Genomic DNA, 25,850 nt, shown 5'->3' on the forward strand with positions numbered 1-25,850 from the left:
CTTGGCATCCACATCTTATTTGCTGTTAACAGATGTCTTGAGGTAGATCAGTTGTTATTTTATGACATTATAGGAACCAAGTGCAACAGCACCACCAGTGGTTGCATGAAAAAAGCTTGCGGCTGATTTCCTTTTAGCTCAAATATTAGATTTGCACAGTTTATCATCGATAGTAGTCTCAGATGAATACATTTGGCAAAACTCTCCTCTAGATCCCTAGCTTTAACGTCCGTTGAGGCTAATTTATTTAAGCCACATCTTCAGCAATGACTGTGGGGGGGAAACAATAGCGTCCACCCAACGTAACGCAGGGTGAAAAATCCCTGAGCCAAGCTTCCTCTTCTGACAAACACTAATGAACCCCTTCATCTGCCTGTTACGTAAAGACCTCAGACAAATGGCCATCTTTCAGCACCATCATTCATTGCAGAAAACAATGGTAAAAATTCCACTAATTTTCTCAAGCATACGAGAACCCAGTGCTCATGCTTTTGTATGTTCTGCTGTGGTTCAGCTGTAGTACACAAGAGCAATGGTGGAAAGAATGAAACACAGTAAAAGTGCTGCTACTGTAGTAATAATTCACTTGAATAAAAGTGAAAGTAGTGACCAAGAAAATTACAACAATCAGTAAGTATAACAATCGGTTGAAAAACTACTTAAGGAATTACTTAACAATTTGCTTTTTAACATGTCTATGAGGAAAATGTTCTATTTTCTATTCTGTTCTCATGTCAAGAAAGGTAATGATAGCTGGTTAGCTATCTAAGCCAAATGCAGTTTGTTTCAGTAGCTTGCTAGGTTCATGAGCTAGCTAGATAGCTCTTGTTAATTCATACATGTTTCTAGCTACATAGTTAGCTATATCTAGCAAAGATAACCCTTACACATTATCCTGAGCCTATAGCAGCACTAGATATATTTTAACACAACAGAAAATATCGAAACAGCATCTTAAGTTTAATACAGAGCTTTCATATCATAAAACATCAAAACATCTGGATAGCTTGTCTAGCTCATTCAGCTAGCTAATGATTTACCTGTAGATGTTTCCATAGGATGGAATTTGATGTCTCCATGGTTTTTGAAGTATCCAACCAAACATTTCAAAGGAAATGTGAATAAAAAGCAAATAAAATGTCAATCAAATGCACTGGAGCCCATTTCTTTGATCTGTACTGTAGCCTTTAGTCATTGGCTGGATTGTTGAGATTTGTGTCTAAATTTGAAGGTCTGTATATAAAGGTAACAAGTAAACAATTTTTTTTTCTTGTAAATGTAATTAAGTAAGAGTACAAGAATTTAATTTCCATAACACACAATGAAAATATTAATGCCACAAAATTATACTTAAGTATAGTAACAAAGTACAGTTACTCAGAAGGTGTTAAAGTGTGAAATAATGAGTCAATTTAAATGTAAATAACATCAATTGTAAGATTTAAACTTTAGCATAGCATACTAGTTTGAAAGGGTAAACATACATTCTAGTATATTAATATTATTGGTACCCTTCAAGATGATAACCAGGAATTATTGTATTAACATAAACATTACAAAATTCTGACTCAATTTTTACATGATAGATATTTTTTTCTCAGACTTGTAGGTAACAGGAAATGGTCAAAGAGCAAAAGGTGTTTGTGGTGGCTTAGCCGTTAAGGCTCTGGGTTACTGATAGGAAGGTCGGGGGTTCAAGCCCCAGCACTGCCAAGCTGCCACTGTTGGGCCCTTGAGCAAGGCCCTTAACCCTCTCTGCTCCAGGGGTGCTGTATCATGGCTGACCCTGCACTCTGACCCCAGCTTCCTGACAGGCTGGGGTATGCGAAGAAAACAATTTCACTGTGCTCTACTGTATATTTAACCAATAAAGACTCATTATTCCCTGGGGTATAAATAATACGTGTGTGCAGCTTAGAATTTTGTCCATGATCTTCTACAAGTACATTCTTCTACAAGATCTTATTAAGGTCTCTGACCTTATCAGTCATCACAGGAGGAGGATTATTGCTGTTCTACTCTTTAGGGGGAAAGACTGCACAGAATAATAATTTGGGGGGTGCCAATAATTTCTGAAATATTTTTTCTGGAAAATATGCCCTACTTTATTTTTAATCTTTGAAAAGAATATTAAAATACAAAAGTGTTTATACAACTATACAACATAGTATTCATTGTGTGTTATTCATTGTATATATAGCGCTTTTGAGGGGTGCCAATATTTTTGGGGTACTCTATAAGATAATGTCAACTTCAGATTTACTTTATATGCCATTATATAACATCCATTCTGTGACTCATAGTTGCCGTTTCAGAGATATTGCAATGTTGTGTTTATCTTTTTGAGCAATCAACTGAAATAATAAAATGTATTCAAGATCATGTAACTATGATACAGTATGGTTAACAACTCACTGCTGTCATTAAGGGTGTGGCTTATATTTGAATCTGAAGGCAGGTCACGTATCAGATTTTAAATCTGGTTTACTGTAAATAACTCTGAAGGGAAGGAGGTTCTGATCTTATCCTCTTAGACTTTGGTTTATTACATAGATGGTTTCATACATAGATGGGGGAGGGGGATTATGATTCATCTGATCATAATTGTTCTCTAAATATCCAGCTGTAAGACCAGTCACCAGTCAGATAAGCAAATCTGTGTGTCCTTTCCAGGCTTGTTGATTTATTGTGGTTGGCAACAGACTATACACTTCAGAGAATAAAGGTTACTCACACAGCAAAATCACTGTTCTTAGTGGTATTTATAATAATACATACATAAATAAATAAATCACAGGATGTATTTATGTATAACTCAGAGACTTACAGAACCCTGCTTGGGACAGCCCTACTTGATAATAAATAAATAAATAACACATGGTCATGACTTGCGTGGGAATAAGATCATTAGCCTCTGGGAGTGAGATAATGAAGTTGTGGCCACAACTTAGTAATATGAGGGAATTGGATAAGTAATTTGTGGCCACAACTAAGTAGTGTGAGAGAATGAGATAATAATGTGTGGCCACAACTTACTAGTGCAAAGGAATGAGATAATTAAGTTGTGGCCACAATTTTGTAACATGAAGGAATAAGATAATTATACTGTGACCACAAATTAGTAGTGTGAGAGAATTAGATAACTGAGTTGTGGCCACAACTTAGAGGGAATGAGATAATTAATGTGTGACCACAACTAAGTAGTGTGAGAGAATGAGATAATTATGTTGTGGCCACAAATTATTGGTATGAGAGAATCAATTTGTGGCAATAACGAAGTAATGTGACAGAATGAGATAACTGAGTTGTGGCCACAAATTAGTAGTGTGAGAGAATGAGATAATTATGTTGTGGCCACATTTTAGTAGTGTGAGAGAATGAGATAATTATGTTGTGGCCACATATTAGTAGTGTGAGAGAATGAGATAATTAAGTTGTGGGAACATATTAGTAGTGTGAGAGAATGAGATAATTAAGTTGTGGGAACGACAATCTGTTGTTCATTAATAAACTGAAAATTGTAATCGTTGGCAAAACTTCATGGTGGATTATATCAGCAAAACCAGTCCTGCATTAAGTGCATCCTGTTAGAGTACCGTCCATTAGAATAATTCAGATGTATTCATAGTGTAGGCTACTTTTAAAGTCACTTTATAGAGACACATTACATGGCCAAATCTTTGTGGACACCTTTGTGGACACTCCAGTCCTACTTGTTGAACATCCCATTCAAAATTTAGTCCCCCTTTACTGTTACACTGCCATTGTGTGGCAATAGTTTGTGGAAGGAACACGTATGGGTGTGATGGTCACGTGTCCACAAACTTTTGTACGTGTTTAACTGCCTTTAGACTTCTGTTATAAGGGAGTTTTGAGTAATTATGCTTTTCTCTGTACAGTGAAACAGGATTATATTGGGAAAAACTATGGAATATTCCTTTAAAATGATGGAGGGCAGGTCGAAGAGGGCATATTAAGACGCAGTGAAGGTGGGCGATATGACATTGACGTTTTGGGCAGAACTTTTACAGTCATTACGGTAAAAAATAAATAAATAAATAAATAAAATTCCAGAGCTCCCTTTAAAACTGCTCCATATAGGGGTAGATCCGAAAAATTGCGCACATGCCTAAAGCATGACTGCAAGCCACATGGAGTCACTGTGTTCAGTCAAAACTCCAGCCTTTGTTTTTTATTAAATAACAACACAGAAGACAAGACATGTCGCACACATATCTGCTCGGGTGGACTGGGATTGGCTTGATGCGCCGCCGGTTTGTCCCTTTCAGTGGTGAAAACCGCGGAATGATTCACTGAACCGGATCATCCCGGCAAAACCGGATCCGTGTATGTGTGTGTGTGTGCGCGCGCGCGGATGAGAGATGGGACCAGAGAGTGAAATCCGTGCAGATTAACCATCAGGTAGGCTATGTTTTGGGATGTTTGCATGCGCGCTCGGGTGTGTGCATGTGTGTGTGTGTCTGCGCCTTTGGAGAGCTCCTCGGTTTTGCTCCAATGTTTACACAGTGGACTAGAAGTGCATGAAGATGCGTCCTAGTTCTGCTAAGGCTTGGAAACATGCAGTTCACATGACCTTATGCTTAAATCAGGAGTGATTAATAGGCTGATGTCTGTAATTGATTGATTTGCAACTGATTTGCGCATTTTATTCTGGCGTCTTTTCTGCAGCCTCTGATAAGGATGTACCGTCTCTGATTACAGCCTGGAACTTACATTGCTTCAAAAAGGAAAAAAATAGCTTCAGATGTCAAAGATGTGCAAAAAAAAAAAAAAAAAAAAAAAAAAAAAAAAAACCAACCAAACAAAGCAACATGATATTCTTTTGCTCTTATGTTCTACATGGCTTTCTGCATGTCCGACATGCTTTTTTATTAATTAAAATAATTAATAAAAATAATTAACCTCTAACAAATTCAGCTTTATTAGGCTGCATCTTGTTTTGAAAAAGCATCTGTAAAATTCTCACATTGCTCATTTCTTTTTAATTTTTAATTTAATTTTATTTTATTTTTATTAATTTTTGTTGACGGCTGGTCATTTGGCGCAAAGGTTTACGTAACTCGGGATGAATCCCAAACGGCTCCATAGTCCCTACATAAGTGCACTTCATAGCATACAGACAACCACTTATGCGCCCTATATAGGCTAGTTCACGGTTTCATTTGGTTCCCAGTCATACATCAGATTTAAATTAATCGACGGATTTAAGTGCGATAATAATAATAATAATAATAATAATAATAATAATAATAATAATAAAGGCGTTGTTTTTAGTCGCCTCAGTAGGGTGAAGAAGTAGGTGACGTCACTTCCGGAACACTCCTCGCGAGACTAGGTTGTCCATTTATAATGTAGTTTGCATTTATTTTGGCCAAATATTTGCTTCCATCACGATTTATTCTTAGAGTTCTCTCACCTACAAGAAATGTAGGTTCATTTCACACAACATTTGTAACATTTTAGTCAATATTTGCCTTTTCTTTTGTCAAAATGTCACTTCTTATTTATTTATTTATTTTTTTTGCATAAACAGTATTTCTATATTATGACACAGTAGTTATATAGACATATCCATCAGATGTTATTGTCCTCACACTGATCCAGCACATTATAAGAATCATTTTATTTAAAAAACAAAACAAAAAAACAAACATGTAATTTGCCTTATTTTGATCATGTCTGAGTCTAGACAAAAATAATATTCCCCTACTAGTTTCTTCACAACTAAAATACTTGTGAGTCCAGTTCATGTTACTTAATAACTCAAAAGTGGGAAGTCGGAACTACGTCATTTACATTACAAATTTGTCATGATGTTACTGATATAGCTTCCAAAACAAGAAACAATAACCTATGCCGGCATGTGTAGAATAAACAGCTGGCAGTGTACACGCTATGAAAAAAAAATGCATACACATAATAGTTAGGTTCTGTGTGACTATACATATTATTAGGGCTGTGCCATATCGTTTCGTCCGTCATATACCGGTACAATTCCTCCCCACAATAAAAATTTTTCATCCCGCAATATTCACGATATAGTTGATGACGTGTTTACATGCCGCAGCGTGCGCATCTCATACGTAGAACAAGAACAAGCATGGTGGAAGGCAGAGTTCTAAAACTAGACGAGGGAGAAGAATTAATCCCCAAAAAGGGAGCTTCTTCAATAATACAGAAGTGGTTTGGATAAAGAAGCTCAGATGTGAAGCAAATGTCTGCGATTTGTAAAGTGTGTCAAAAAACCCGTATCAACAAACAATGCAAACACAGCAAATTTATTCCACCACCTCAAGCAGAAACACCCTGTATTGAATGTTACAAATTTCAAGTGGAGAAATAGACATGGACATCTCCATGTTTATCATTTGTGAGCTGTGATATCACCATAAACTAGTGGTGTGGCTTATTTGATTGACAAGCCATCAAATCATACTACTGTGTTGTAAATCTGACAAGAACATGCTCGTTTCTCTGACACTGTCACTGTAAAGAAATATCTTGTAAGTTTGCAGCAACCTACATATAGCAGACAAAATTTCATCCTGAATATTTATAATTAACATGTGATCTTTAACGGCATGCAATAATTAATCTGTAATTAAATTGAAAATTAGTTGAATTTTTTTTGTGTGTGTGTGTATAAACTGCTTTCACCAACATGGCCACTTTGGTTAATGTTTTCCTACGTTACTCACAGTGCTGTTTGTCTAGTGGCATCATGGGATTTAACCCTTGCTTCATCTCTACCTAAAGAGATCGATGCAGCAGCGCTTTAGTCCTTTATTCTGTCCAGCTCTCTCACATCTTCATCTGTACCCTCTGCTCAAAGAGATCAGCTTCCGCAGTTGTCATTGTCCCATACATCGCTAACTAGCTGACCTGAGTTGCTTTGTTGCTGAGTTGCTGCATTGCTTTCTGGAACTTTGCATCCAACATTTGTTTTTTTTTTTCAGAACTTTGGAGTTGAGACAAATAATTTTGCCATACAAAGAAATTAAGCTCTCTACTGAAGACTTTCCTGTGGTGGAAAACTTAGTGTTATAAAGTGCTGATGCTGTAGACTCCTTTTATAAATTTTAAATAAACTTCGCCATACCAACAATTATACGTTTATTATATAGCAAAAAAATTATCAATGCCTTCTGACCAATCAGATTTGAAAATTCAACAGCACTGTATGTTGAATATAATGCAGCTGTATACTAAGGTCATTTGATAGTGTAAAGTAATCTTTGAGTACTGTAAATGTTTGCAAAAACATTTTGCCGACTCATGGTGTTATTGTTTGCGTGTTATTTTTTGCTTCTATTGGAAAGTATGTACTCGGAGAGTATCTTTTTTTGGTTGACCTGACGGAATTATGTCATTGTCTTCCATAGGAATATAGGGCACTGGATTTGCTCTTTTTAAGGGTCTTGCTGTGATTCCTGGGATTCAAACTCACCACTTTCTAACCAAATAAGCTACTATGAAAAATATCATGAAACAACTGTATGATTTATCACAGTCATATCACTACCATGCGGTTTAATACTGGTAGATGATGGATGCTGTTCTGAGGTATTTTAAGAAACCTTATGAGAGCCTGGTTGTTTTAAGTGATGCTACAGATGTGAGGTTTAAGATTTTTTTTTTTTGGCAATTGTTGTGATCACTTGATTCTTTGAGTTTGTGGAAAGTTGAGATCCGTTTTTCTAAATGTAGATGTGTGTGCATATATAGATGTTTATAGACACATGCAATTACACTTGAAGTGTAATTTAACCAGTTTGCGATTGCAGAAATTAACTCGAAGGAGTTTGCAATTTTTCAAAATTACCACAGATTTTCTGCAGATTTGGGGCAAGATATGTCATGTGACGTCATCACAACACGCATTCAGCCAAAGCCCTCTCAGATTCAAGTGTGTCAAACATAAGTACAGCTAAAAGATATCATTTTCCAACAAACATCACTGCGAAAGACCGTGCAAAACAATTTCGTGCTATTGCGATTTCACCAATTCAAGTAGTTTTCCTCCAAGAAAAAAAAAGAACAAGAAACTCCGCAAGTTGCATCGCAAAATTTAAAAAAGAAAAAGCTGCAGCAAAATCAAGTATTTTTGGCAACAACAATCTAAAACAAAACTCTGCAAATCCTGTATGGACTGTTTCATCAAAAGGCTTCCAGGGAAAAATTGTGTTAGTGTGAATGGTTAGACGTGTGCTTGAATCTCAGCTGTGTGTATGACACAGCATGACAGGTACGATCCACTGCACTGCTACTTCTTAAAATGCATTGGAGGTGATTATATCAGTATAAATGACGTTAGATACAAAAAAAAAAGAAGTCAGCGAGTCATTTTGGAGCCAAAAAGTGTCGACTCTCATTGATCTGACTCCGTGAAAAGAGCCGGAATTCCCATCACTCCTGAATTGCTAAGCAGATGTGCTCCTCATCACAGCAAGGTAATTAATGGTGTCTATACAATGGTGTTAATGTGATAAACTTCATTAATAAATGAGCATGGTTAGTTAGTGTTGCTAGAGAAACACACCCTGCTCTTTCAGCTGAACAGAAAAATGCTGTGTCATCTGTATGATGGAAAAGTGCGGCCTGAGAGACCTCACATGAACCAGCTGATGAGATGTGAAGTGCAATAAACGGTTGTGTGTAGACTGAAAAAATTCAGTCTGCAACTTGTTTATGCTTGAATACCTACAAGAACACGGTGCAGTTACAGTATGCTGAAACAGACGAGCAACTAGTTAAATTCACCTTGTAGGACTTTCTGGCCTTTCTGCAAAGGCCAGAAAACACTTAATATAGGTTGTAATAAAATTTCATCTGTGACTTGCATTGAAACAAGGTGGCATCATGACCTTTACATTTAGTAAACAGGATTAAAAGGCATTAATATAATATGATAATTAATAGCTACAGAATTATTGGCACCCTTACTGTATAAACCATACACACTATGAGAGCTATCCAAGAAAGGGAGGAAACATTTCTTTACTGTTGCCTTCAACCAATTGTATTTTAAAAAATCAGGTAATACACCATCTGTCTTTATTTAAAAAAAAATAAAAAATACTTATTCAATTATGGCTGTAAGAAAATACACTATATGGCCAAATGTTTTGGACACCTGTCCATCACACTCATATGTGCTTGTTGAACATCCCATTCCAGATTTATGTCCTCCTTTACTGTTATAATAAGCTCCACTCTTCTGGGAAGGCTTTCCAACAGATTTTGGAGTGTGGCTGTGAGGATTTGTGTTCATTCAGATACAAGAGCATTAGTTTGGCGAGGAGGTCTTGGGTGCAGACGGCGTTCCAGTTCAACCCAAAGGTATTCAGTGCGGTTGAGGTCAGGTTCCTCTACACCAACCATGGCAAACCATGTCTTCATGGAGCTGGCTTTCTGCATAGGGGCATTGTCATTCTGGAACATGTTTGCGTCTCTTAGTTCCAGTAAAGGGAAACTGTAATGCTACAGTATACAAAGACATTCTATACAATTCTATACAATTGTGTGCTTACAACTTTGTGGCAACAGTTTGGGGAAGAACTACATATGGGTCAGGTCACGTGTCCACAAACTTTTGGCCATATAGTGTATTTAAAAGACTGGAACAGGATAAATTTGGAACAGGATGAGCATACAGCAAGGATGACGATGATGATGTTGGAAGTAAACAAGAGTCCAAACATCACCCATTCAGAATTGCACAGGTTTGTGTATTCTTGTGGTTATCAGTTTTTTAAATCAGCTATAAGATACCACTACATCAAGAACAACAAACTGCAGTGCTTCACCAAACAAAACAAAACCTTTTTAAAGTGACTTGATGAAGGATCATTGATTTGTTGGAGCTTTCTTTGCACCTGGTGGCCCAGGGGCTCTTGTGAAATTATTTGCATGAATTCTGCCAGTATATTTAGACTCAAAACCTTGTTGCCTCTGCCGGGAGGATAAGACTTCGCCGTAGACTGATCTTTCAACTAGAGCCTAAATATACATACTGTACATATCAAGCCAGGAATACAAAATCAGGAGCCCAGAACCTGGTTGCATCTACCAAGAGGTTAAGATTTGGGCAAAGGTGAATCATTCACCAACATAATTAATTACCAAATATACATCACAGAAAAAATATTTTAGCTTTCAACCCTGTTGAAAATGTGGTCTGAATTTAAGAAGGAAGTTCACATGCCTAAGAATATAAAGGAGTTTAAAATGTTCTGCATTTGGAGAAATTGATCAAGATCCTGCTATATGTATCTCCAGTCCTTTGATGAAGGTTGCCAATATTTCTGGACTAGCCTGTAAAGCTAATGTCAACCCACAACTTGCTCAGGTTAATTTAGATTGTTAAAATAAAATACTTTTCAGGTGGGATGAAATTTCTGGACATATGTATGTTGAGTAATGTTACTGAAGGTAACATTTGTGGTAATTATTTGCTTGCATTTCCTCATTTGTAAGTCGCTTTGGATAAAAATGTCTGCTAAATGAATAAATGTAAATGTAAATTATGATCAACTTGCACAAGAAGCAATCACCAGAGATGACGTACACACGGTTGTCAAACTAAAAATTCCATGCGTACTTCATACATCTCATGTTAAATCTGTTGCAATCCCTTGTACTCAAGTCTCCAAGTTGATTTTTCGAAGTTCCCACCTAGTTTTCTCAAGTTTTATCAAGTAGAAAATAATGCAAAGGGAATTCTGTTTATGTCAGAGAATGTGGGCAAGGTAGATGTCACCTGACTTGCCTACATGGAATTCCAATTTGAATGATTTTTCCATGACAGAGGTCAGAATTTTTTTCAGAGTACACTCGATTGTAGCATAACTGCATCGCCACACCTCTCTATGTAAAACTAAGCCAATCCAAACAGGGCATCATGTTATTGTTCGATTCAGTTTTTTACCTCAAGACCGGCTGCCTTGATTTGCCGCTATGACACAAAACACTCTGTTATTCCTTTTTAATAACCCGAAATATCATAACAAATCACTGCAGGTTATTTATTTTAGGATATTACTATATATTATTTAAGGATAAAACTTGTCATAAAGACTTGAGCTGGCAGAAATACCTCTTTCTTCAGATTGAATGAATTCAAGCTATTTCCTTCTTAACCAGCTTACAGTTGGGGAAACTGAATAAAACGCATGTGTTCGAACAGCCAAAAACACATTTACAACCCATGCTTGCTGATATGATTTCTCTCGCTCAACAACAACGATTTCAGCAAGATGATGTTTATAATGTTTATAACACTTCAGATTCTAGAGTGTATTTGATTAGACAGAAAATCTAATGAGAAGCTGAAGTGCAGAATGATGTCATCAAAATCGTTGATCCATGTCAGTGGTAGAGAGAGACTATACATTTTGAATGCGTATATCTTCTACATGCGACTGTTGTCGTTGTTTTGGAGCGCACTAGCTTATAGACAACCTTAAGACTAACATGCCCATACTAAAAGCCACAACGCTTCTATTTTGATTTCATGGGGACTTTAAAAACAGCGTTTGCTCTGGGTCTGGCTGACGTGTGGGGCGGGGCTATGTCGGAGTGACGTCATCACAACTGGGACGTAAGCACCCCGACACAATGACAACACGCGCAGTGGAATGCTTGTGAAATAAATGTAGTTGAAGAATTTTACCGTTAGAGCCGTATTTAGTTTCGGATTTTGAGTGTTAAATAGTTGAAATAGCAAAAAAAAAAAAAAAAGCAGCGCTTATGAGTGGCGTTTATTGCTGTTTTGCTGGACATGAAAACACAGCAGCTCCAATCAACAAGCTCAAGCGGGACGCAGCGGATACAAAGCGGAGAAGAAGACTCCTAAAGTCAAGCATGCATACAAGTTAACGGTTACTGTTTTTTTTTTTTTTAAATTGCAAACAAAAACAAACCGAATTCATAAAAAAATATACCCGGTTTAAGGATAAGAAGTGTCTGGACCCGCCAAAAAACAAGTAAGCTACGCTAAACAGCTAGCGTCTATTGCTTCTAAGCTTTAGCGTTTGGTTTTATATTTTGCGCAAAAATGTTAGCGCTGTGAATATAACCACTTCCTGTGCTGCAAAGACGAGAGCGAAATGTTCGTGAAATCATTTTGAACCAAGGGCGGATTCTTTTTAGGTTAGCAAAATTGTTCGCTTTTGCACGCGGCTAAGATGGGCTAGGCTAGCTGTGCGTTTCCTGTTTGGGTTCAGCTCGTTTGCATAAACAACAACACGAACAGCAGCAGCAGCAACAACAGCTAGTTCACCTAATGTCGACTGTGCACGCCTTAAAAACGCACTTTGCCGTTATTTCTGGATGTCGCTCTTCTGTCTGACTTTATTTCTTTGCATTTGGTCTGCATTTTAGCCAAGCAAGCTAGCTCGTGAAGCTAACAGTGGCTAACAACAAAGTCAGCCACATGTGCCCTTTGTGCTAGCTGTTTATATTCACACACTGCTCCATCCCCCCTGCTCTTATACACATGTTATAAGCACAGAGTGCACGTTTATACGATTTGCACTCGTTTACGAGTAGAAATGTCGTGCACCAGGTGGTATTTATCTGTGGGAGGTGTGTGTGTGTGTGAGTGAGTGAGTGAGTGAGAGAGAGAGAGAGAGAGAGATTACACTCGGCTCATATCTCTTCTTTGTTGTTTTGCTTTGTCTCTGAGCACATGGCGCTGCTTCACTTCACTCCACACCATCTCTTGATTTTAATCATGCAAAAAACTCTTATCCTTTGTTAAATCCTTCACACCAAGAGTTTTATCGACACAGAAGAACATTTGTGCTATTTCATCGTTTTTAACGGATCTTTCATGCAACGTTAGGTCCTTGTTTTTCAGTGATTGACATTGTGCGCGTGATTTTACAAAAATCGACACTTTATTCCTGGTCATTATGAATCGTCATTTTTTTACTCGTTTAGATATTGCGCTAATTAACATGGACGTGTTTTAATACGCCACAATCCCTGTTTTAGTAGTTGAAAAATAGCAAGTAAGAAAGTAAATGCAAGTCGCGATGTGACGTCATAAGTATCGCGTAATTTGCATATTCGCAGTCATTTGCATATCGACTCGTGTTACACGGATAATAATGGGAAAAAAATAAGGATTTAATCATTCTGGTAATCTGTGCTGATAAAGTAATAATCTATGACGGGTTAGTGTGAAGCACCCCCTGTAATACTTTTTTTTTATAGCCATTTACAGATACATTTATTGTTATGGAATGTATACGAAGCGGGGAACGTAGTTCCTTCACCATCGTTTTTTCCCCCCTCTTGCTCGTAAGTCTTTTAATAAAAAAGACAAGGAATAAAAACCTACCACAAAGCCATTACAGCTTCACAGCTGACTGTTACAAAGTGCTGACACTGGAGACTCCTTAAATATAACATCTCAGCTTTTAATTATGCATAAAACAGCATTTGTTATTAAAATACACATACCACTTTTTTTTTTTTTTTAGAACTTTTATTGGTGCGACATTGCGAGTGACATACTCATGATATTTGAAGTGCATCTATTATGGTTTTTCAGATATGACCTTTTCATGTAGTGTGTTATTGAGCTGTTGGTGAATGTAAAAAGTCTGGAAAGTTTCAAAAATCAAAGTGCACAACAAACGGAGTTATTGACTCCCAAAAGAAGGAAGCGATTCTGAACCGCTGAAACGAGTCGTTAGTAATTCCAGATTTACTTGCTGTACTAATCTATGTAGGTTTGTAACAAAAAGCCCCGCCTCTGGTCTTCATTGGCTGCTCGCTGACAGCGGTAGACCAATCACAACAGATTAGGGTGTCTGACCAATCAGAGCAGGTTATGCTCTCTGAAAGAAGGAGTTTAGAATGAATCCTTTAGAACAGATCATTTTAACGAGTTGTTTTTGACACTTGGGCGGGGGGGGGGGTGTAAATGCTGCAGTTTAAATTATGAGCACATTGAAGTGTTTTTGACCTAAGATGCATGTAAAGCTATTGTGTGAGACCTTTGAAATGTGCCTACATTTTTTAAAAACCATTATGGGTGCATTTTAAATAATGCTCTAGCAATAGTGGCATTTTTGCTCATTGTATAATGCACTGATGACACGGACACAACTGAATATGCAAAATCGTCCAATTTTAATAGTTTGAATGACCTCAAATATGTTACCCTATGTTGAATACAAATTACATTGTTATTTAATAATAAAGAATCCAAGGAAGGGAACCCATCTCATGTAGGGTTGATCTGCTTCACTTCAAAATGCATCCAGGTCTTCAACTTTCAGTGTAAGTATAAAATATTTGCACATACGATGGCTGCACAGATTTATTTTATGTTTCAAATCTAATGTAAATCTAATGTACTCCAATGACACAATGCATGTATGTCAAATCTAATCTGTAATTACAGATACTTGGCACTGCATTAATTGCCTCATATCAACACCAGTTTCCTTGCTAGTTTTCTTAAAATTGCACTCAGATTCATGTTATTCATGTTATGTTGTTGTTATTATTATTTATACTTTACAGCATCCACTAAGAAGTCCAATTGCTATGAGTGGCATTAATTTGAATATGTATTTTTAATAGTAGTCAACAGCGATTGCAGATATTATGTCGTCTACGCTCATTGTTTTTAAAGCGTGGTCTGTAAAGCTTATCCAGCTGATCAGCATTAAATAACAGAGCACTATCAAAGGTCCTTTAGTTATGCTTGATATTAGTTATTGACCGGTCACATGAATTAAGGAAGGAATAAAACATTTACAGGCATGATGGTATTGAAAAATAATTACCGACACTGATATGAATTGGAACATGATTATTCTGGAGCATATTCTCTTCCTCTCGTCTTTTTGTTTTTAAATTAAACAACACCATGTACTTTTATCTGTTTATAGTTAGATTTCATGTTGTGGGACGTTGTGAAACAAGTTGCAGTTGACAAAAAAAAAGAGAAACAGTTATAACTTTACTTCTGATTGTTACAAAAAAAAAGCGCACTGATACTGGATGGTGAAAAAACCCCAAAAAATATCCCGTGAGCAGCAGTTCTGCGTGAGGAAATGCCTTGTTGATAAGAGAGGTCAGAGGAGAAGAGCCAGTCTGGCCAGAGACTGACAGGGAAGCTACAGTGAATCTTTACCACTGTAGTGAGCAGAAAAGCATCTCAGAATGCAGCACATACCAAACCTGTAGATCAGCTTCAACAGCAGAAAACCACATTGGGTTCCGAACCTGTCAGTCAGGACCAGGAATATGAGGCTACAGTGTGAACCGAAACCGGACAGTTGAAGACTGCAAAAACTGCCGCTCGCTGAGTGTTTTTTATTTTCCCTGAGACTGTTGTAAGTTTCAGCCAAACCTTTACTGTGTGTGTGTGTGTGTGTGTGTGTGTGTGTGTGTGTGTGACAGAGCTGAAGAGAATTTGAGGCCGCCGTACCAGAGTGCCTCGAGCACCAGTGCTCCCCCACCCGTGGCTGTGACTCGTTCTTCACAACATCCCCAATGCGACCATGGGAAATAGCTGTGAATAGGCGGCCGCCAACAGCCCCCTTAAACCAGAGGAGCTTCATCGGGGGTCCCTGCAACGCGCCCGTGCACCTCAGGAGAAGGTGGGACTGTGCTGCTACAACTCTCATTCTTTCAGCAAGTGTGTTCATGTTTCGCTCACTTAAAAGGTATTTGAGTGCATTCAAATATTAATGCATATGTTAAATCATTAGCAGTTGGGCCACATTATTAGCTTGTATCGTATTCTTTTAATTAGTAAACAATCAAATAATTCACCAGAGAGGTCTTAGTGTCCATTCGGGTCACGGCACCCAGTGCTTAGATATTTGAGAACAGCGAGACAGGAACCAGGAGGCTGATGTTGATCTTCAGACTCTGATGTTTATGTGCTTGAAAAAAGTTTTTGTGGGCTCACTCTCAAGATGGAGAGGCCAGCTTGTGTACAGAGAAGAAGTGTTGGGAGAGGGGAGAGATAAGAGTAGCAGGCGCAGCCAGACTACATGTCACCTCTGACCTTGGTGTGTTCCGAGATCATAAGGTGTTCTGACACCATCCCAAGAATGAGAAATATGATGTATTCAGCATTTAATATAGATGAATATAAGACTAGCCGATGATGCTAGAGTAGGCAAATATTTCCTTCAGAGGTTGGTTTTATTGATTTCTCTACAGTTTTCTTGGTGATATTTAGCTTGATATTCATTTTCTTAAGTAGGATCGAAGACCCCAAAAGCTTCCTGTTTACTGTACACAATATATAGGGAAGATGATAGTATTGTAGACCCTACTTAGTGCATTGCATTCCTAATAAACTGCCATTTCAGACTCGGCCCGGACTCGTTGGAACTTAAATATTTGAATGTTTTCTTGCTTTTGAATACATACTACTTTTAAATTTAACTACTAGAATTCATCATGACCGCTCTAAGTGCTGCATGATTGAACTTATTTCCTGCTCCAACATCAAACCCATCTTGTTTATATCAGGTTTGTAGGCATGATGATGCCGAACTGTGTGGAACCGTGATTGGCTCATCAACCTGACTTGCTTTTGTCTGTATAGTAAATTGTGTCCTTCCGTCTCGTTTGTCCACCTCGTGCAAATATTTGCGGATGTTTAAAGTCGATAGCATTGTGGAAACGTGCGGTTTGTTTCTGCAGTCCTCCAGCGCGCTGGCAGTGGGGGCAGCGAGACAGAACGGCTGCGCACGCTTCCCCGCGGCAGGATGAGAATTTTCCCCACCCCGCATTCCCTCAGCAGCAGCACCAGCACCAGGCCGTTCCTGTAGAGGAGGCGAGGCAGTACAGCCAAGCCGGCGCACCGCCCCGCATGCTCCATCCGTCCACACACCCGCCGCAGCAGACCTCCATCATGGTGGACCTTCATGAACAAGTAGGCTTGACATTGTAAAGATGATCATTATAGCCGACGCTTTAAAATTTACTTCTGTAAACAACAGGTTGACTTCCTGGTTTATCCTGATTCTTCTCCTGCTGTTTGCATACCTGTAGAACAAACTGAATGAGACTTTTAAGTTTCACCAGTTCAGAGAGCATTTGCTCTCATTTAGTATTTATGTATATTGATCTGTGTGTTTATTGCTGTGCATGACACTTAGAACTGTACTGAAGTTGTAGTTTCATAAATAGTTTTTGATTCACACTTTTGTAATTCCACTCAAGCACCTTTTAAATAGTTTTATTTTTTAACTTGTATTTTTAATTCTAACTAATGTTCTTGTTTCCCCTCCCAAAGATGCACCAAGGATCTGTTCCGATATCTTACACAGTTACCACGGTGACGACCCACGGCTTTCCCATGCACACAGGGCAGCCGATCCCAGCATGCAACGCGCAGCAGCTCCCAGCATGCTCGGTAATGTTCAGCGGACAGCTCTCTCTGCTCTGCTGCCTTCCTCCTCCTGTGAGTTTGAACAAGGAAGAGCCGGAAGCGTCAGTGCCGTCTGTGTAGAGCGCACATTCCACTCCGCTCCAGCTTAACGTCAGCTTAAAAGAACTGTTTAACCAAAGGAGAAAATAAATACTAATGTGGCTTGCAGCTAGTCATGATTTCTCTTCTCAGTGTTTTGGTCAAACAGTTCCCTTAATGCATTTAGATCAGAGCATCATTACAGCCACCGTGCATTATTTATCCCTTTTCATCTGAGAGTATATCGAGTCATCTGCTTAATTCATTGCATCTGTTTTGTCGACATGGCAGCTCCCACCCTCGTATTGTGTATTGTGAATGCATTATGTTGGTTAAAATGAGTCAGGGTATTTCAGAAAAATGGCTGATTGTGCAGTATGTGTGCGACCACTGTAGCTTTTCAAATATCAAAGCAGAGCAGCTACATTTCAGTTAAGGTGCAGAATTGTAAATTATTGATCATTATTAAAATAATGAATGATTTGAGGTGTAAAAAATGAATTTTAAGCAGCCAGCAATTCAATAAAATGATTTAGAGATGTTTCAGTGTGATGCAAGTGCAAGTTCTGTAAGGGGACGTGTAGACACAGAGGCCATGCCTCCTTTATTGGGCTTGACTCTGCCAAATACCCCTCTCTGCAGAACTGAAAGTCAAGGGGGTGGAGTCGAACCTAATCCAGCTCCTAACTAAAAGTCCAGGAGGTGGAGGTAACTCGGTGCGTTTTAGGCTGGATAAGTGTGTTGTGCAGCGTCTTGTGGATTAGGGTCAGGTTTATAGGAAAGGTTGGATCAGGTCCAGCTCCATCCCTGGACATTTGGTTTTCCACCAAGGATTACTTTGGCCACACAGACTACATCACCGTTTCTTAGATGTTCATACATCCTTTATTGGGACTGGCAAGCCACAAAGGTATTGCCTTCTGTCTTGTCAGACATTCTAGTGCATATCTTGTAATGCTTTAGTTTGTGGTCAAACCTGTGAGATACTACAGTTTTTTTGCTTAGTGACCTATTTCCAGGGCACCGTAGTTTCCACAGTTTAAAGCCCTTGTTTGGTCTATACACCATTACAGAAGAGTTATTTAAGAGTCATCATGGGGAAAGTGTACTTTAGTTCGGTATTGAAAATGACACTTATCTTGGTGTTTATTTGTGTCTCTGCAGCTAATCCAGGCGTGCACCATGCACCATTTACCCGTGTCTTACCAGGCCTTTCCGCCTCTGATCTCCAGCGAGCATTTCCTCCTGCACCCGAGTCCTCCAGTGGCACCGCATCAGCCCCCGGCGCTGGCGCCACTCAGCCACTTCATCCCCCTGCAGCCCCAGCACCCACGCATGGTGAGCCACTCACTGGGGCAAGTCTCTTGCCGTGTCTGAATGCATTCCCTGTTCACTATAGTGCACTTTTTAGGGGCAGTGTTGGAATTCTCATTGGACAAACGATTCTTTCCTGGATTGTGTACAGTAATTTTACCTACAATGCATTGTAAATTCAGTGTACTACTGATGCACACTACATCTACAGAATAATCAAATACAGGGTGCTTGTGATGAAGCGAAGTTATTGTTCCCACCCTGAAATACATCATTTTCAGGATCGAATGTCCTGAAATGTTTTCACCTTTTATACCACAGCGATTTGCTGTCTAGTAAAACTTTTCTTTATTTCTAAATTATATCATACAGTCATCATACAGTTGCAATCTTTTGCAGTCACTCGGGGGTTTTTCACAACCTGCCTTCTCAGATATCTGGTTGCAACCGTTGATAGCTTCCTTTTTCTGCCTTGTCCAGGTATTTAATACATTTTCTACCCATAGCCAGTTCAGGTATTTCATGTGTTCCTGCTCAAGCACACTTGGTGCAATTGATGAAGCCATTGATTAATTACATCAGGTCTGCTTGAGACAACACCTGTTCTGCATATTTGGGCTGTTGTGAGGGATTCTATTCAGGGGGTTGAATAATTTTGAGACTGGAGAAGTCATTAGAAGTGGCATTTTCAGTTGAGTTCGGAGACACCACTTGAAGCATTCGTCGTGTTGAACTATTTCAATTGCTTTTGTTTGATTTGTTCATCGCAAACAGCTGAAATTCTGTACATTTTGACAATAAACCTGATTTGCAATGGGGGTTGAATAATTTTGATTGCAACTGTGTTTATTTTCTTGTACGAAAAAAGCTATCTTCTGTTGTCCCTCATAATGAAACAGATATAAACAGTCATTCTCTTCCTATGTCTGTTCAGATATTGTTAGCCACATTAGCATTTTTGAGTGAAGCATGTCAGTTTGGGTGTCCTTTTGCATGTTTTCCTCAGCCTCTGCAAAGAGTGGAGAACGAGGTGGACCTGAGAGGAGAGCAGCACCATTTGGGAACTTTCTCGTACCCTGCGGCTCATCACCCACCAGCAGCCATGCCCCCTTCCGTGCCCCTGCAGTACCACCTGCCCCAAGAACCCCTACATCAGGAGCTGCCCTTTGCGGTGGTGAGTGAAAATGTCAGGAAATTCTCATAATTCTCATCATGTGCAACGCCAATAATGTATCTGCAAACAGCTACAGTCCATATTGTGCTTACAGCATGGCCTATATTTATTAATAATTTCAGACTAGTATGCCACTGTGTCATTTTATATATATATATATATATATATATGCATGTCATATACAGGTCCTGGTCTAGGATTAGATGAACCCTTTGCGTGTCAGTAACATTACAATGCTGATTGTTATTTCATAGACTGACTGTTGCATCATGTGCTCACGTGTGCATTGTGTGTTTCTTCAGCCATATCCACACATGCTGCCCAGGCGTGGGAGTGGCCAGAGGTATCGCTTACAGCAGCCGCTGCCTCCTCCTCCCCCTCCTCCACCCTACTACCCCGGCTTCCTCCCTTACTTCCTGTAAGAGACATCTCCACATACGCTCTGTCTGATAAACTTTGTAGAAAAAAAGTGCTTTACTTCCTATATCTTAGGCATAATCACATGCTTTTAAGTTACAATATAGTGGACATGTATAGTATTTATGCCCTACCTAGCAATAAAATAATCTCCTTGGTCCCTCCAGTCTTTAGTGTGCATGAGTGAATGCCTTTTTCTCCTGACGTATTTGGCCTTGAAGTAAGACCATGTGGTCCCTCTTATGTGCTCATTATAAGAGTATAATAGTGCTACTTCAGATTTGCCTTTGTCAAACCGTTCCAGCTCTGAGGATAGGTGATCATGGATCGAGTTTTTAGGTGTGATGAGCATTTAAAAAGCCAAAATGTGAATCTTTTAGGCATGGGTTGGTAACTACATTGTTACCAAATCAGCTGTCGAAAGCATGTTTCTAAGCCAGGTGTTTCAGGGATAACTTGTGTTTATATATGGCATGTCTGTGTACAGCTCGATGCTTCCTGTGCCTCCGACTGCTGTGGGTCCGGCTATCAGCTTGGACCTGGACGTGGACGACGTAGAGATGGAGAACTACGAGGTGAGTCCTGAAGGCTTTCCTGTTACAAAGCGCTGACACTGGAGACTCCTTCCATAATTGTTACAAGGGAAAAGTCTCATTACAGAAAACTTCACATCAACTGATGTACGTTTTTTTTGTTTTGTTTTGTTTTTGTTTTTTGGAGCATCCACTATACAAGTCCCAGTGCAAGACGTTACTATAGAAACGCTAATGCTCATGTTGCGTCAGCATTATAAGGAGCATGTGCTCAATGTTGTGACTTCTGCCCCAGGCGTTACTGAACCTCGCAGAGAGGCTCGGTGAGGCTAAACCTCGAGGACTGACGAAGGCCGACATCGAACAGCTTCCGTCCTACAGGTTCAACTCGGAAAAACACCAATCAGAACAGACCCTGTAAGTGAGCTGAGCTCGTGTTTAATAGTAGGAATCATTTTAGTAGTTGACATCCTACTCATCAGCGATTGCCGTTTTTCATCTATCCTTTCAGGTGTGTCGTTTGCTTTAGTGATTTTGAGTCAAGGCAGCTACTTCGAGTATTACCCTGTAATCACGAGTTTCACGCAAAGTGTGTGGACAAATGGTTAAAGGTACGTGGCTCATATAAATTCATACCTCTGAGGGACACTTCAACACTACATCAGGCTAATGATCGTAGGTACACACTGGGTAGAGCTCGGCAATATGATATCAGTCGTGATGTATTCTGTCACAGTGCATTTTTTTGAGATGTCTTTTCTTATTTTTATAATTACAATCTGATGGGAGTAATGCAGCTGATTTTGTATTGAATCTTTAAAATTGTAAAATGTTCACATTGATTTAGAACTGATTTTCCTCTTATTCAACATTAATTGACTTTTCTGAACATTAAACGAAACCAGTGTTGAACTCACTTTTTCAGTCTTTTAACCCTTTACTGCATGGTGTTTCCAGATGGCAACAATTAATTAACGTTTTCTCAAATTTTTTGATGGGCAATAATACAAAAATACTTTTTCCGTATGTAATTGGAAAATGGGGACTTTAACTTTGACATAAGAAAAAAAAAAGCCTTGTCACATGACCAGGAAGTGCTGTTTGCACTTCCTTTTCTTTTAACAGGCCTACACAGCAAAAATACAAACAATTCTACTACAATTAGGGTCCTCTAATAGTATATTTACATTTTTTCACATTTAAAGTAAGAAAAACCATATTATTGCACCTTATTTTCTAAATGTTATGACTCAAGAGAAAGAATAAAATATACGTCCCCAAAAACATGTTTGGATCTAATTTGTGTATGTATTTTGAGTGAGCTTTTACAACTGTAATTCCTTTCTAGAAGTTATAATGTTTACATGTTTACTAGGTGGCAAAAAAAAACCCCATCTGCAACTTGCAAATGCAGTAATTGGAATTGTAATAATACATTTTGTGCTATTTTTGACTAGATGATACTTTCCCCATTGGACTTTGTTGCCATACAGCAATTTTGAAAAGATTTTTTCGAAATCTTTTGTATCTTTTTATTATGTGAACTTGATGTAAATGTAATAATTCATGCAGTAGAGGGTTAAATGTGGCACTACAAGTTTGCTGGGAGTTTCTTAGAAAGTCTATATTAAAAGTGCTAATTAGTGGTGTGTGTGTTTGTGTGTAAATGACCAACGTTTGATTCCATTCTCATTGTCTCCCAGAGTAACCGCACGTGTCCAATCTGCCGTGCGGACGCTTCCGAAGTTCACCGTGACGTGGAGTGAGTCCGGGCCTTCGTCCTTCACTGGATAACAGCACAAACCTTGGAGTGTGTGGTGGGAGCGGGCACACACATACACTCACACTCACATAATACATGTGCGCACCACCCGACACCTGTGCCCTCCAGCAAAACTTAGAAGCATCTCCTACACACTCCAACTGCCCCCTCCTCCCAAACATTCGACCAATAAGCAATCTTGGAATTTGTACGGATTGTGTTAGACCTCCGCTGTGCTTCTCACGCAAGCTACTGCCTCCTCTGAGCCCGGCCAACTCCCACAAGCACCGTTTTCCAGTTTTCATCCGCCCCGCCCTTATTATTATAATTTTTTTTGCCGATTCCAAAGATTAACATGTGTGGTGTTGGCATCTGTTTACACGGTTGAATGTGTTCTCGCTGTTCGCTTACGAATAATCCAAGCTGTGCTGTAGTGGCGTTAAGGGAAGACAAGGAGGGGGTTCGAGGACGTTGCTCAATCGGGGGAGGAGAAGAAAAGGCAACCGCCGTTTGGTTTGTCCATTCCACTGTCTTTTGGAGAAGAAAAAAGAAACGAATCGCCTGATCATTAGCTGCATGTTTGTATAGGTGATGGGGCTGAAGTGACTTGTTAATAATGTATGTTTTGCAATAATGTATTGATGATTTCAATAGCTCTATCCCAGCTTTGCTAATGTGAGCGTGAAGGGCAGTGGCTCCGAATCTTTTGAGCTAATGACGAAGAAAAAAAAAACATGTACTGCAAACTAAACAGGATGAATGTGTGCGTGCGTGTGTGCGTATACACGTCTGCTCCTGGGCCTCATCGCTGTGGAGTTTTGCACTGTTGCTGCACTGGAAAGGTCACAAGGATGAGGACCTTGGCGCGACCTATGACCTCTGTCCGCCTCCCAACCTGGCTGTACTGCACAGGGAAGCCCTCCTTTCGTCTCCTCCATCCTTCTCTACGTTTGCTCTCTTCTGGATGGTGTCTCACGGACTGTTGTTCTTTTTAGGTTAGCAATACTTTCGACTCGACGAGCTTCTTGCTGCATTTCACGCGCAGGTTCAGCGGGACAGCGGCGAAGGGAATTTCACTTTCACCTGACGTCCAAACAAACTGACTTTGGAAAAAGGTGTCAGTCCCTTTTGCAGAAAGCAATATGTGTAACGAGTGTCTGTCCTGAACGAATCCTTCTTTTTTTTTTTTTTATTGTTTTGTTTTATTTCGGAGGACCGGGCTTTTTCCTCATCTGTGAGCCAAATATTCAATAATTCAATACACTCTCCAAGGATACAGCTCTGCCTTCTTCAAGACGTTGACAAGCACAAACTTGTTACTAATCATAAACGGACAAACAAACAAACAAAAAAAAGTAGACTCCGTAGTCGGTTTAACTTCTTTTAGGTTTTTAAAACTGGTGTTATTTATCGGCTTTATCTTCTGGATTGATGGGCAGAGCACTAGCACGGTGTATCTTTGGGGTGAGGTGGGGGGGGGGCACAGTAGCAATGTGAAGTGATGTAAAAAGATTCAGCATTGTACGCATAGCATCCTTATTGCCGTCTTGTATTGAGACAAAAAAAGAAACGTGGAAACGCCCCGCAGCGCGTCGTCGACTCTGCTTGTGTGTGCCAGCTGACTGTAGTGATTTACACGATTTGAAGAGAAAAGGTCGTTATTAGAAATGCACTGTAAAACCTGCTCAGCTCTTGGTTTGCTCTGCATAAGACTCCCAAAAAAAAGGACAAAAAAAATTCTTTAAATAATAATAATAAAAAAAAAACACACGGATGAAATGTTGAAATAGGGTGTTTTTTTTAGCTACGCTAATTATAGGACACAAATATATATGATACATATATATATATATATATATAAATATAAATATAAATCTATATATTCTTGCTTCCTTGTGTACACAGAGTAGCAGTTCTAATCAGACTCGCTTTATGGGTGAAGGGACATCGCCGTGATTTTAGCATGCGAGTCTGTACTGATGCTCACCAGGTAAAAAACAAAACAAACAAACAAAAAAAAAAACAAGCCATTGTGATGAATTTAAACCACACTTTTTTGATATTAAATATTGTGTATACATATCCGTTCACTGGCATATATTTTGGAGGAAAAAAAAGAAAAATACTCTCAGGGCCTCTTAGTTAACTTAAAACAAAAGGAAAACAGGCGGAGGGGACGGATTTGACGATTTCTCAGTTTTCCTCAGGCCGTGCATATTTTATGTGTAATCCTTTTAAACGCTATTTATCATCACACCAGTTAAAGACCGGCATGCAAAGAAAGAAAAAAAGTGAGAACAGGCGTGTCGCGGTGACCAATCAGAGTGTCACGCAGAACGTTTTCGTACTTAGAACTCGTGCTTGATGTTGGAGGAAAATAATAACAATAATAAAATTGATTAGAGGAAAAAACAACCGGCCGATCGCATTATCCTACCTAATAAACCACTTACAGATATTAACAGTGTTTTTTTTTTTGCATGGGGTTGGGGGAAAATGTTTTTTTTTTAAAAAAAAAAAAAAAAAAAGAAAGAAAGAAAAGAAAAAAGCAACCTGTATTTTTCATTTCAGTGAAATATCTAGACATGTGTGGGCGACTATTTAATCGTGCACAGTATGCATGCGTGTCTTAACCAGGTCCCGGCTGTTTGGTTTTTTTTTTTTTTTCTTCAATCTTTCTTGTTTATTTTTTATTAATTTTATCAAGTTCTAGTTGGCTTCGGGTTCCGGGGATTTCCGGCTCAGCTGAAAACTGCCATGCGTCGTACTGCACAGAACCCGAGCGATTACAGAGCGAGACTTTTTAAGAACCGCTAAAGCCGATCCTAATTGGCGTGCTTGGCTTGTTGTAGACGGTGAAGGCCGTTTTTAATTTTATTTTTTTTTTAAATTCCTCGGCTCTCGATCACATTCGTGCTTCTGCTGTTGCCTCAGCGACTGAAACTGACTTGCCTGGAAAAACTCGATCACTGAAAGCCATATAGTGAAACGGTGCTAGATGTCTGTCGCTCCATTCACATTACAGGAATGCAATAGTGTGTGTGTGTGTGTGTGTGCTATGACTATGACTTTCACGTACTCTTTATAGCATGCCGTGCTAGTAGTGCCCCTAAAACGGTCCGTTAGCAACGTTCAACAGGGGTTTCTTTTTCTTTATTTGGTTGGTTTTTTTGACTG

General features: G+C 39.1%; 1 protein-coding gene across 5 annotated transcripts; it reads left to right on the forward strand.

Annotated features, from left to right (window-relative positions):
- The first annotated feature begins 11,038 nt into the window (after positions 1–11,038).
- Positions 11,039–24,129, forward strand: rnf44 (ring finger protein 44). 5 transcript variants are annotated; one of them, XM_053651081.1, is made up of 11 exons: positions 11,039–12,005; positions 15,445–15,710; positions 16,705–16,936; positions 17,300–17,467; positions 18,638–18,811; positions 19,794–19,973; positions 20,264–20,379; positions 20,866–20,953; positions 21,207–21,328; positions 21,423–21,522; positions 22,615–24,129. In XM_053651081.1, the coding sequence occupies exons 2-11, from the start codon at positions 15,538–15,540 to the stop codon at positions 22,675–22,677; spliced, it is 1,416 nt and encodes a 471-aa protein (XP_053507056.1). In that variant the 5' UTR covers positions 11,039–12,005; positions 15,445–15,537; the 3' UTR covers positions 22,678–24,129. The 5 variants fall into 5 exon arrangements, with proteins under 5 accessions (XP_053507056.1, XP_053507065.1, XP_053507075.1 ...); XM_053651090.1 differs by having other exon boundaries at positions 11,041–12,005; positions 19,794–19,961; XM_053651100.1 differs by having other exon boundaries at positions 11,042–12,005; positions 17,300–17,419.
- The last annotated feature ends 1,721 nt before the right edge of the window (positions 24,130–25,850 follow it).

The sequence above is a fragment of the Ictalurus furcatus genome, chromosome 2 (genome assembly GCF_023375685.1).
Source record: "Ictalurus furcatus strain D&B chromosome 2, Billie_1.0, whole genome shotgun sequence".
NCBI lineage: Eukaryota > Metazoa > Chordata > Actinopteri > Siluriformes > Ictaluridae > Ictalurus > Ictalurus furcatus.